Source organism: Protopterus annectens, chromosome 7.part0 (assembly GCF_019279795.1).
Source record: "Protopterus annectens isolate FY-2018-M chromosome 7.part0, PAN1.0, whole genome shotgun sequence".
NCBI classification, from domain to species: domain Eukaryota; kingdom Metazoa; phylum Chordata; order Ceratodontiformes; family Protopteridae; genus Protopterus; species Protopterus annectens.
Genome location: NC_056739.1, coordinates 803,065,510 through 803,079,246, shown reverse-complemented (window position 1 = coordinate 803,079,246; position 13,737 = coordinate 803,065,510). Strand labels below are relative to the sequence as shown.

Here is a 13,737-nt window from a genome sequence, read left to right as displayed (position 1 = left end):
TGAACCTCACAGCGTGGTTCCTCCAATTCCAACCTTAGCCAGGCTTCCCTTAATATCTCACTCAGAGATATTTTGATAGCTTCTCATAAGTCTTCTACCTGGAAGATTTATAGCAGCAAATGGAAACGTTTCTCTTTATGGGCAATGTCCAGGGAAATAGACCCCTTTACTGCACCTATTCAGTCCATTCTTGATTTTCTAGCTGAGCTTTTCCAAGCAGGCTCTTCTTCTACTATCAGGGTTCAATTGGCGGCTATATCTAATTTTCATGTGGGAGTGTCAGAGTCTACTGTTATGTCCCACAAACTCTGTAAAGCATTTTTGAAAGGAGTCTTTCTTCTTAAGCCCCCTATCAAGGATCCACCTCCTCCATGGGATCTGAACTTGGTTTTAGCATCATTGATTCTACCCCCCTTTGAACCTGCGGCTTCATGTTCTATGAAGTTGTTGTCTTGGAAAACGCTTTTTCTAATAGCCATCACTTCGGCTAGAAGGGTTTCGGAACTCCATGCTTTATGCTGTCATCCCCCGTATCTAATTTTTCAGAAAGATAGAGTATCCTTGTGTACCAATCCATCCTTTTTGCCCAAAGTGGCCTCTCAAGCAAATCTGAATCAAACTATTGATCTACCAGTTTTTTCCCCCAATTATGGCAACAGGTCAGAACAGAAATTGCACTCTTTAGATGTTCATCGCCAACTAAGGTATTATTTAGACAGGACTAAACAGTTTAGAAAAACAGACCAACTGTTTGTTTCATATGCGGAAGGCAAGATGGGTCTTCCAGTCTCTAAAGTATCACTTTCGAGATGGCTTACTTCTACGATTACCTTTATTTATGAGATCAGACACCAGCAATTGCCCTCGAAGCCTAGAGCTCACTCTACGAGGGCCTTAGCCACATCCATAGCCTTTCAGGATAGGCTTCCTATTGATTCTATTTGCTCAGCAGCTACCTGGGCTTCACCTCATACCTTCATTTCTCATTACAAGTTGGACATAGCCTCCAGAGACCGTGCCAACTTTGGTTCCACTGTTCTCAAGAGTCTGTTCCGATAGGCCACCCGGGACAAGGTGCTAGGGACACGGTCCCATCCAGCAAGAATGAAGGCGAGATAGACAATTTAACATTAAGAAGTTATGTACCTACCATAACGTTCAATGTTAGTTGTCGTCTTCTCGCCTTCTTTCTTGCATCCCACCCTCCTTCCCCCTAGCCTGGACAGACCTAGAGGAGATTGTTTTGTGACCTTCTAATCCTTTTCTCCCACGCTTTACCACCTCTATATTTCCTCTGTTAGGTTTAAGTCACCTCACAGCAGCCCTATAGAGGTGGGTTACCCTGCTCCATGTTATGGAGCTTTTTCTTGCTTGGCCTAGCTTTCAAACGAGATCTGAGGAGTTACTGCCTAGCATTGTGGGATATGGGGGATCCTCGAGCCGGTGGAATTAGCTCTCGAGCTTTAGTATTGGCCGAGTCGGAGCCGAGGATCGGCTCCGAACTGATCCAGCAAGAAAGAAGGCGAGAAGACAACTAACATGGAACGTTATGGTAGGTACATAACTTCTTATTTTATTTATTTATTAGCATTTGTTAACCGGGTTTGTCCAACTGGGCTTGTGGCCCATTTTCAGTGGAGACCTGAGGAGAAAAGCTCCAGTAATACATTTTAAAATAAGTACAATTTTAAACAATATTGATATGATAGCAGTTATAGCAGAATGATTCAAATATGTTGGGTTACATGCATAAAGTTAAAGTTGCATTAAAAAGAAGCTAAGTAACAATTTTACATTGATATAGTTCAATAGGTCAACAATAAACATTTTTTGTTTGTATAAAATTGTGCAAATGCATAGTAGACACATTGGAGAGAGAGGTGTAATGAGGTACTAAGTATGGTCCTTTTGAGGGTACATAAAGGGAAGGAAGGCTAGGTAGGGTCATGGCAAGGGCAGGTCCTGGAATTGAGAAAATAAGCTTTTAATTCATTTTTAAAGTGTGAGGTGTGGGAGACTGAACATAAGTCAAGGGGAAGTTTGTTCCAAGCATGGGCAAGGGAGTGTTTGTAGAGTAGTTTGCCTACTGACCTTTTTGGGCGGTAGATATCAAGTAATTGTTGGTTAGATGTACGGAGGGTCCGGGATGGGATGTAGATGGAGACTAAGGAAGATAGAGATGGACAGAAGGAGGGTTTATAAAGAATAGTGTCGCATATGAAATTGATAAGATAGCAGAAACTGGGGAAGTTCAAGCCGTTGAAGAGAGTTTAAAAAATGCAGTGGTGTGAGTTGTATGGGGAGTTTGTAATGAATCTGGCTATTTTATGGTAAGTCTGTTGCAGTTTGTTTAGAATGGAGGCCTGGATATTGGTAAGAACTGTGGCGGCATATAAGAGGGAAGGGAGTAGGAGTGCCTGGCCCAGGGTAAGTCTAGATTCAGGGGTTAGGAATTTTTTATTCCTATATAGAAGAACTAGTTTCTGGTTTGTTTTTTTTTATACATTGGAGTATGTGTAGGTTGAACTTGAGTTCATCATCGATAATGACCCCTAGGAGTTTTGTGTGGGTGTCAGGTTGGATGTTTGTGTTGTTAGAAGATGTAATAAAAAAGGAAGTTTTGTGATGAGAAAGAACGGGGAAGGAAAAGTAGGAGTTTGGTCTTTTTGGGATTTAGGATCAATAGGTTGTTCAGTGGATAGTAGGGCCTGTTGGGTCAGGGAGTGTAGTTCAGGTATGTTTGAGATGGATATGAATGTGGAGTCGTCGACAGACTGAATAAGGAAGGATTCTTTGCATGAGGTGTAAAAGATCATTGGTGAAGATGTTTAACAAAAGGGGTCCCAAGATGGAGCCTTGAGGAACACCAGTGGAGATGGGAACGAAAGGTGAGGAGGATTGGAGCCATTTGGCAGATTGTTCCCTGCCAGATAGGTAACTATTAAACCAGGCAAGTGCGGAGGGGGGGATAGGTGGAGATTTGCGAGTTTGGATAGTAGTAGAGGATGAGAGACAGTATCGAAGGCTTTGGAGAGATCTAGGAAGAGACAGCAAATGAGTTTATTGTTGTCTAGCGCCTCTGCAATGATATGAGTGAAAGAGAGGAGGGTAGTGGTGGTGCTGTGGTGAGGACAAAATCCATGTTGGGTAGGGGTAAGTAAGTGGTGTGCGAGGAGTTGATTGAGAAGCTGTGAGTGAATACATTTTTCTAATATCTTGGAGAGGGGGGACAGAATGGCAATGGGTCGGTAGTTTGAGGGGTCAGTGGAGTTTCCACCTTTATGAAGAGGGATAGTGAAGAAAGATTTCCAGAGGGTGGGGACAGCTGATTCCAGAATAGATAGATTAATTAGTATAGATACACAGGATAGGCAATTGAGTCAGCAGCAAGTTTGAGGAATGTAGGAGATAGATTGTCAGTGGAAGGAGAGCAAAGTTTTAGCTTGAATAGTAGAGATTTGATGTAAGTAATAGGAAGTGGCTCAAAAGAAAACAAAGTTGTGTTAGTGGGACTTGGAGAGGTGGGTGTCGAAGTAGAGTTTGGCTTAGAGGTTACCAGATTTTGGATGGAAGAGATGGTGTTTATTCAGGAGGGTAGCTGTTTCCTGAGAGGAAGAGTTAGAGTATGGGGAGGGATTAGAGGGCTTTCCAGGGTAGAGGATGTTGTTGAGAGTTTACCAAAATTTGAGGATTGGATTTGTTGTTAAGCTGAGCAGAGCTATAGTATAACATTTTGTCATTAGTTATATGTTTTTTTGCAAGGTTCCTCAGTTGCCTGTATTTTTGAAGAAAAGGTGGTGGTTTAGTTTTAGTCCAGGTTTTCCAAGCATGATCTCTTTGTTTCATAAGGGACCTAGTCTCTTTGGAGAGCCAGGGAGCATGGTTTGATTTTACTCTGATCTTCCTAGAGGGAGATGAGGAGTTTAGAGTATTCATGAAGATGCTATTGAAAGTGCTTACAGCATCGTTTAGGGGGAGGTGTTTTAGGATGGACCAATCTATGTTGTGGAGAATGGAGTTAATTTGGGATGAATTGAAAGTCGATAGTTTTTGACAGTATTTGATAAGGTGGGGTTTAGGAATATAGTAGTAGTGTCTTAAGATGGTGGTAGGGAGATGATCACTGAGGGAGTCAGGTGAAGTGGTGGGATTGTGGTATTGGCGGGGGGGAATTGGTAAGGATCCAGTTTATGATGGAGCTGGAAGTGGAATTTTTATGGAAGCAAGTGGGAGATACTATACGTTGGTGGAAGCTGTGTAGGTGGATACTGAGTTGTGGGGAGTCAGTTGTGCGTTTGGACCAATCAATGTTGATATCACCAAGGATAAGTGTTTCATATGGTATGTTGTGGGAGAACCAGGATAGGATGTTTTCAAGAATGGGCAGATTGTTACCAGGAGGAAGGTAGGTAGAGGCAATTGCAAGTTTTTTGTGGGGATTCAGATGGCAGTTAAGGATGATGATTTCAGCTGGGAGGAAGTCAGGAATTGGGGAAGAGTATGGTGAGAGGTTAAGAATGTTTGAGTAGAGGATGGTAACGCTACCACCTTTTTTTTACAGGTCTCAGATCGGAAGATATTATAACCTGGTGGGAGTATTTCACTATTTGAGATTTGTGGCTTGAGCCAGGTTTCAGATAGGGAGAGGATGTGAGGGGTATTGAGAGCTATCCTTGAGTGTGCAGCTCGGTGACTTTATTTGCTAGACTCTGAATATTCAGTGAGTAAATAGTTAAGTATTTGGATGGAGATGATTGTTGTGACTGAGGTTGGTGACTGTTAGAGGAGTAAGATATGGGGCCAGTGTAGAGGTAGTTTTGGGGAGAGAAGAGGGGCCAGGGTTGGGATGGATATCTCCAGAACAAAGTAGGTTTTTAGTGAGGAGAGTGTGTGTAGTAGATGCTAGATGGAGTTTGTATAGTTACACTTAATTTGATATGCAGCTAATAGTTAATTGGCAGTATGGCCTAAACTTTAAGACACAGAACTACAAATGAGCAGTAGCCATAGGTTTGACATCTCAAACTTTTTTCATTGACATGCTCTTGTTGGAACAAGTAAGTGAGCATGCTTACTGGTTTTCCTTGAAATTGTGAATTTATGTGATATCTCTTAACATCACCAAAAATGTTAAAGCAGTAGTGTCAAGGAAAATTTCAGAGGCTGTGTACAGTTATTTGGCATGGAGTTTTGTTTGTCTTTGTGGATTGCAATAAAACCAAGGACTAAACATACTGTTTGAATAAATCATAACTTAATGGGGAAGAAGCATTTATAGAAGCAACTAAGCGCATATAACAGGTCACTGGTCTTGAACAAAGCTACACATTGAGACTTTGCACGTTTAAGGCTTTTGTGGCTGAGGGAAAGGCTTGGTAAGAGTAATCAGACCATCACCTTGACAGGAAAGTGTAGCTGCAGTCTGAAATTTCTGAACAGGTGGAGAACCCTTTAATTTTGTGTTATAGCTGTGGAAAGACCATCATAAACTGGGATGCTGTAGCCTGCTGGATGCCTTCAGTGATCCTGAGAGAGTGAGGCCTGGGCATCATACAAGTGTCAGGTCATAAAAACCAGACTTACAGAGATAGAGGGTTTAGACAGGAAGGTATAGATGGGCTATAGATTGCCGTGATGAAAGTGGGTTGTACCTGAGGCTTATAAGTTAAGTGCAGAGTATGTTCCAGGAGTAGCAAGAATCAGTAAAGGGCAATGATTTAGAAGAGAATTCTAATCCATATGAAGGATGCTTTAGCAACAAGGCGATATCTTGGGATAGTGGGTCAAGTAGGAGGCACAGAACAATGCATGCATGTGTATTTGTGTGAGAGAAGGGCTAGAGTTAGTGTAATGAGTGCCATTGAGAGACTGTGTGGGATTTTAAGAGAAACATGAGGGGTGTAGAGGTTTATTACATAATTTGAAGACAGCAGAAAGGAAAGTACTTATGTGATGTTTTGTACATAGCAGAAATTACAAAGTTTATTTTACAGCAAACGTGTCTCAGGAGGAAGCTTTTCAGCTGTCTTGATGTAATTTCCTCCCAAGGCAACAAAATTTAAAAGTAGTCTTTCAGTGTTTGTCCTGTAAGATTTTTTAATGGAGAAGAACATTACCAGTCCCCTTTTTCTGATTGCAGGGAAACAGATTTTTTACAGAACACAGAAAATTTGAGAGAACACTGAGTATGCAAGTGGGGACAACTGATATCCAAAGGTAAAGGTGTCTCAGGCACTGTAATTGAACTGTAGGCAAGCAGGTCCATGTTACTGATGCATTCATGAATATTAATTAGGTGGTAAGGCAAGTACAAAAGTTTGAATATAACATGTAGGACTACGGGAAGGCATTTGGAGGTTTGCTATACTATTTTCAGGGAAAAGGGATCATGGCCAGTCTGTGTGTGTGAGGGAACATGACCAGTCATACCGTGTGTGATGCAGGATATTCTCTGGCAGGAGTAATTTGTAATGTTTTGTGTTGTCCTTTAGATTGTGTGCTGTGTTGCTCCCTTTTGGTATGTTTCAACATGATGTTAAGTAGCATTATATGCTGCACTTTATGTATTTGTATTAGGTGTTACTTTTGTTTCTAGCTTCTCATTTTCTTAATCTTAACTAGTGGTCAGCCAGAGAGAGAACATTTGCAAATGGTGTCCATGTGTGCACATGTATATATTTGTATGAGTGTGTAGGTATGTGTGCATTTGTGTGTGAGTGAGAAGAGAGAGAGAGTGCATCTAAATCGTGCTACAGCAGCTGTATTTGTTTTTGTGGTGGTTGGTGGGGAGCCTAGATACTTCAGTCTGTTGTGCTAAGTTGGACTTCATATAGTGTCTTCTGGCCTGGGGGGGTGGCTTGGATGGCTTGAATACCTTGTTTCCGGGCACAGCAGAATCACAATATGTTTGCTGTGGCCTTTGTTTAACTTAAAGCATGCCAAGTATGGTCAGTGTCTGACAAGAATCATTCAATTCTTTTTACTCTGCAGGTACTGGATTTGGGAGTTATCAAACCACCAAAGTTGCTGCAAGACCTCCTGGACAGCCAAGTGGTGTATCTACCAACCCTTTCATGGTAAGTTACTTCATATCTTGCTTAGTGATGTCAGCTACTCTTCTACAGCTTATTTGCATGTATTTAATTTTGATCCATTTATTAATGCCCAGAAGCTTTGCTCAGCATCTTTTGTTTGCATATGAAGGTAGCAAACACATTTCCAGTGCATTTTCACTCAGCCACAGAAATGGATTATGACAGGTTTCAATGGCTATAATTAACCTTGCTAAGTATGTGGCAGAGACGCTGTTTTTTTTTGCCGTCATTGTAGAATGATGTGGGATGATTCTAAAACCCTTCATTGTTATGTGGATGAGGGAAGCCCTCTTCCCTGTGCAGATATTTTAGTTACAGGGCAATTGCCATACGCATTAATTAAAATGTCAGTGATTTGGTAGTATAGGGAACTCATTTTGCTCAGAGATCTAATACTAGAAAAGCATACAAAAGCAAATGGACTTGCTTTTCTATTTGTGCTATGTCCAAAGGAATAGGCATCTTTATATGGCCCTTGCATCTGCTGTCTTAGGCCTTTCTCAGTTTTTAAACGTCTTTATTAAACTCCTCTGTCAGCTCTGTCAAACTTAAGTATGTGGACGATACAACTATCGTCAAGCTCATCAGGAATGGTGATGAGTCTGTATACAGACTAGAGGTTGAGCAGCTGGCCCTTTGGTGTAGTTGGAATAATCTGGATCTCTTAAAACTGTGGAGATGAGTGAACTTTAGGAGTAGTACTACAGTATCACCCCCCTCTTTATATTTAATACTGTTATGTCAGTTGTGGAATCCTTCAAGTTTTTGGGATGTATAATCTCCCGGGGCTTGAAGTGGGAGACCAGCATAGGGTCCATCATAAAAAAGGCACAGCAGCGAATGTACTTTCTCTGACAGCTGAGAAAGTTCAACCTCTCACAGGAACTGTTGATTCAGTTCCATACAGCAGTCATTGAGTCTGTTCTCAGCTCATCCATAACAGTGTGGTTTGGATCGCTGTTTAATCATGACAAAAATAGATTACATTAAATAGTTAGGTCTGACGAAAATATCATTGGTGCCAGTTTGCCCTCTTTACACGACTTGTACTATTCCAGAGTCATAAAAAGGGCAGAGAAAATCATCACTAGCCCTTCACATCCAGGCCACCATCTTTTTGAACTATTACCATTGGCCTGGCATTATAGATTAATACTCATGAAAACAAGCAGATGTAAGAGCAGTTCATAAATGGATAACTCAGCTTATTCAGCTGGGGTATTCTTTTTCCCAAGCCTCCGAGGATTCTGCAGTATTGTTTATGTATTGCTAATACGTGATCTGAAGTTGTTTTCATTTGGTCTTCAACCTGAGGGACTCTGATCCGGCGCGGATCCAACTCAGCCACATACTCCAGCATCAAATCCAAAGTCCAAGCTCCTCTCCTACCCATAATGCCCCTCTCTCCCTCCTCCTCTCAGCTGTTATTTGCCATTCTATTCAAACAGCATGGGTTTTCACTGCTCCAAACTCCATAGTTGGTAAGTGTTGATTTTTGGGTTGTTTATTCCTCTTTCCTCTAGTTTTCTATCTTCCAACTTCTACCTTCTCTTTGCATGTCTCGGCGTTTGTCTCTATCCAAACAAATAAAACCTTCCTTTTCTATCGTGAGTGAGTGAGTGTGTGTGAGAGAGAGAGTGCATGCACGTGTGAGAGTGCATGCACGTGTGTGTGTGTGTGTGTGTGTGTGTGTGTGTGTGTGTGTGTGTGTGTGTGTGTGTGTGTGAGACAGCGAGCGTGTGTGTGTGAGCCGGAGTCAGAGAGTCTGTGCATGTTCTTCATGTTTCACTGTTGCAGTCATTACATTTGGGTTATCTCCTTGCAGGTAGCCCTCCGTCGGCCTGATTATCTGTCTTGGGTCCTGCGTCGGTTGCGGTCTCATCTTGTATGATGTCGGGTAGTCAGAGGTATAAAGCATGCAGCCCAACCCCATTACATCAGTCTTTCTTACCGTGCAGTGCTCGAAGCAGAAGCAATTTGCAAGTGCCAGTCGGCCAACTCCTGAAATTTTCGTTTTCGAGTTTCAGATCCGAAGTCTTTGAAAAAAGCTAAGTACCCCGTTGGGGATCCTTTTTCTTGCTCTAAACTGATGTCAGTAAAAGTTAACAATTTTATTTCATGTGGCAAGCAAATACCTCATAAAGATTTTCATTCGTACTGCATTCCTTACTTAGGCCCAGACCATGACATCCCTCGCTGTTGGTTTTGTGCCTTAATCAATACTTGAACTATTCGTCGTCTCTTCATTTTTGCATCTAACTATTTTGGTACTCAGTTCAATTATACAGAAATGGCTTCAGTAAGCCATCCAACTACCGACATTCCTAGAAAACGCAAAGAAAAAGACTGCATAGGTCCAAAGCTGCCGACGACATTCCATTAAGCTAGTCGCCAGTTCGCTAGTACTCAGTTAAGTGCTTTCGTAGCCTCTGATACCCACTACTTCAGATTCCCAGGCCTCTACTGAGACCCATTCGGAGTCCGGTTTGCCGCAAGATGCTTCTTCGACTATGGAACCTGCGGATGTCTCTACATTGGATGGGTCTGGTGCCACTGTGCAGGCACAGTCTTCTGAGGGTGTATTCAGGCCTACTGACTTGCATATCAAACGGATGCCATCTTCTTCTTCTTCTTCAAGGCCTAAAACTCTATCCACACCTAGAAAACCAACTGCATGGTCAGGCCCCTATGCCTAAAAAACGAATGGCTAAAGACCTTGTTACTGTAATCAGGGGAAGCCACCCTTCTCTCTCTTACAGACCTAGAACTGATTTTCCTTCTGATTCTTTGGATCAGGATTCTGATATTTGTTTCTTCTGATGACCAGGATTTGCCCTTATCTACCTATGTGGATTCTAATGCAGAGGACTCCATTCCCTCTGCTTCCCCTCCAGAAGTTTCTTTTGGTGAAACTTTGCATACTCTTAGGAAGCATTTCCAAAAGTGGCTTAGGGAATTCTTACTCCTTCCTTTACTGGACATTGTAGATGTTGCCTTCATGGAATCTAGCCTGGCCCCAGACTCTTTATCTCTGGCCCCAGGAAACCTGACAGGTATTAGAGTACCTGACGCTCTCAAGTTCCTCTTTAAGAATTCTACTGCAGATCCAGAGACCATTTCACAGGGACCCAAGGGCATATTAAGGCTACTTCTGCCAAAAATCCTACCACCTCTGATGGAGATTCCAGGGCCCTAAATAGATGGGGTAAGAAGGTATACACTTCTGCTACTTTGGCCATTAGGGCCTTAAACTGCCAGATGTCCTTCAAGGATGCATCTGCAGTCCTAACAAATGGGTTGTCCTGGCCTCAGGCAGCCCTTCGGTCGGCCGGATTCCAAAGTCTGGGTCTGGCCTCAGCTGATGTCGCACTTCACCCGACGTCATAGCTGCAGGTCTGCGGGTATAAAGGCATCAGCCGACGCCATTTTCCTCAGTCTTTCTTGCCGCGTGGCGCCCGAAGCAGAAGCTGTTCGCAAGTGCCGGTCGGTCAGAACCAGAGATTGCTACTACCGAAGACTTCTAAAAAGCTAAGTACCCCATTGGGGACTCTTTCTTGCCTCAGCCGATGTCAGAAAAAGTGAATAACTGTTTAACTTGTGGGAAACAAATACCTCATAAAGATTTCCACTCTTACTGCCTACCTTGTTTAGGCCCAGACCACGACGTCGCAGCTTGTCAAGCCTGTGCTTCCTTCAACCGACGAACACTTAGACGTCGGTCGGAGTTTGCAGAGGAGTTTTTCGGCTCCGCTTTTGCTTATATCATGCCGTCGGAGACTCCGACTTCACATTTAGCTAAAAAGCGTAAGGGAAAGGACCGATACTCGCGGTCCGCGGTTTCGGCCGAAACCGCGGCTAAGCCAACCGCGAGTGTCTCGATTTCAGCTGAAGCCGAGTCCGCGGTTCTTCCTTCGGCTCCTTCTACCGAGGCCTCTTCCAGCATGGCTGAATCTGCTACTGAAAATCCACCTGCTCTTACAGATGTTCTTCATTCCACATTGCTGCAGTCCTAACTATTGGGTAGTCCGCTGTCCAGTCGGCCCGAATACCAAAGTATATGGCTGACGTCGGTCAGGGCGCATTAGACTGACGTCAGTACGTCAGGGTACTAATGCGCATGACCGACGTCATATCCTCAGTCTTTTTTGCCGCATGGTCCGATGCAGAAGCAATTTTGCGAGTGCAGGTTGGCGTTCTGAAAGTTTCTGAAGTCAGAGTTTCAGACCGAATCAAAGTTGGCTAAGTACCCCGTTGGGGAATATTTTGTTTTTTTCTTGCCTCAGTATTTAACCGGATGTCAGAAAAAGTGAATAACTGTATTTCTTGTGGGAAACAGATACCTCATAGGGATTACCATACTTTGTGTATACCTTGTTTAGGGCCTGAGCACGACGTTGTTGGATGCCGCTCTTGTGCTAGATTTAACAAACGCACTATTAAGAGAAGGTTAGACTGTGCCAGGTTAGTTTTTGGGAAGCGTAATTATAAAATGCCGTCGGATGCTCCGACGCCCGCTTCGCCAAAAGCGCAAGGACAAAGCAGCAAAGCCTAGAGTGGAAGAACCGACAGTCCCAGGCGCCGGTTCTTTAGAAGGCTCAGTGGAGCCGGAGGTTCTGCCAGGAGTTTCTTTGGAGTCTCAGGGAGAGACTTTACTGTTACAGGATGTATCCTCTCAGGAAGTAGGCCAGGCTGAGGGGGCTTCTCAGGTGGCTGTTCTTCCCTCTCTTCCTAAGGTGGTTAGAGCCTCCCCTTCTGTTTCCAAGGCTTCTTTGAGAGGCAGGCCAAGTTTAGCTTCAGTGGGGGTTTCTCCTAGTGCTTCAGGGTCTTTGCCTAAGAAACATATGCTTAAAATGGCAGAGGATTTGATTACTATGATTAGAGGTTCTATGCCCCTCCTGATAAGAGGCCTAGGGTGGAACCTGAGTTTGAGAGTTTTGAGCAATGTTCGAGGCTTCTGAGTCTTCGGCTGAAGACTTGCAGGAGTATCCTCCTTATTCTGATTCTGATGTGGATGATTCTACTCCTTCAGCTTCTCCTCCTGAGGATTTTTCATTTTCAGAGACTCTGCATTCCATGAGGGAGCATTTTAAATGGGAAGGTCAAGATTTCTCTGATTCCAAGAAGAGGCTTAGGGAATTCTTGTTTTACCCCAGCATAGGCCTTTAGCTATACCTCCTGTTCTGAATGTGGTGGAAGATGTTTTGCAGAGGCTTCCCTGAATCCTGATTCTTTGCCTCCTGCCCCAGTTAAACCGGATAGGTACTATAGGGTGCCTGAAGCTCATAAGTATCTTTTAAGAGTCCTAGGGCAGACCCGAAACTGTCTCTCAGGGGCCTAAAGGTGTGAAGGCCTCTGTTGTTAAAAATCCTGTCCCTCCTGATAAAGAGGCAAGGGCTTTGGATAGATGGGGAAAGAAAGTGTATACTTCTTCCACTTTAGCCATGAGGGCGTTGAATTGTCAGTTTCACATGTTAAAATATCAGAATTATCTCCTTTCACAATTGAAATCTAAGGTGGATGCTCTGGCGGAAGGTATTGAGTGTAAAGAGTTGCAGGATTTAGTTCATGTGTCTGAACAGGTGGGTAAACATTCCTTGCAGTGTGGTTTTGATGCTGTGCAGGCCTCCTCGAGGGTGGCTGCCACTGGTTCTGTTCTTCATAGGCACGCCTGGTTGAGAGATCAGAATTTAGCTGAGCATGTTAAAACAAGGATTTTGGATGCTCCTTTACAGTCTGATGTGTTGTTTGGTTCGCCTGTGGAAGCAGTTTTAAAGAAAATGGAGGACAAGGCTAAGTCTATGCAAACTGTTAAGGATTTTTTTGCAGGTGCAGCCTCCGAAGTTTAGTAGAAATTGGCCTACTAAGGGATGGACTTATCCTGCTTATGATTCCCAGTCTAGGGGTAGGTCTAGACGTGGTAGGGGCAGAGCTCAAGGTTCTTTTAGGCCTAGGACAGGGAGTTCCCCTGCTCAGACTTCTGGTGAGGGCAGGGGTCAGTCCTTTCATAAGCAGACCCAATGACCTGCCTTTTCAGCTGCCAGTTCTTTCTCGCCTGGCAGCACCTTTGGGAGGAAGGCTGTCTCTTTTCAAAGAAAACTGGGATTTAATTACCCAAGACAGATGGGTTCTGGATATCATTCACCACGGTTACAGGTTTTATTTCCATACCTTGCCTCCTTTCAAAGGCATGCCAGACGTTCCTCCTCTACAAAGAACAGAGGCTCACAAGCAAATTTCTCTGTTGCTCCAAATAGGGGCCATTCAGCCAGTTCCTGTGCCAGAAAGGGGCCTAGGATTTTATTCTCGCCTGTTCCTAGTACCGAAGAAGGGGAACACGTGGAGACCAATTTTGGATTTATCTATCCTCAACACTTATCTGGACATTCCCAAGTTCAAAATGTTGACGTTACAACAGCTTTTACCTCTGCTGGGCAAAGATCACTGGATGGTAACTTTAGATCTCAAGGAAGCTTACCTTCATGTGCCTATAAGACTAAGTTGCAGGAAGTATCTGCATTTTCGAGCTGGAAATTCTCATTATCAGTTCTCTGCATTGCCCTTTGGCTTATCTACTGCGCCCAGAGTATTAACAAAGGTTCTGGCTCCAGTGATAGCTTACTTCAGGCTAAAAGGAATTCAAATC

The 13,737-nt window shown here is 43.5% G+C and overlaps 1 protein-coding gene across 2 annotated transcripts in view; it reads left to right on the top strand.

Moving 5' to 3' along the window:
• AGFG2 (ArfGAP with FG repeats 2) overlaps positions 1-13,737 on the top strand; it is an 851,713-nt gene that overhangs the window by 772,631 nt on the left and 65,345 nt on the right. For both annotated transcript variants that reach the window (XM_044077339.1, XM_044077338.1), the window contains one exon: positions 6,991-7,076. In XM_044077339.1, the coding sequence (XP_043933274.1) occupies positions 6,991-7,076 (86 nt within the window). The remainder of the gene's footprint in view (positions 1-6,990; positions 7,077-13,737) is intronic.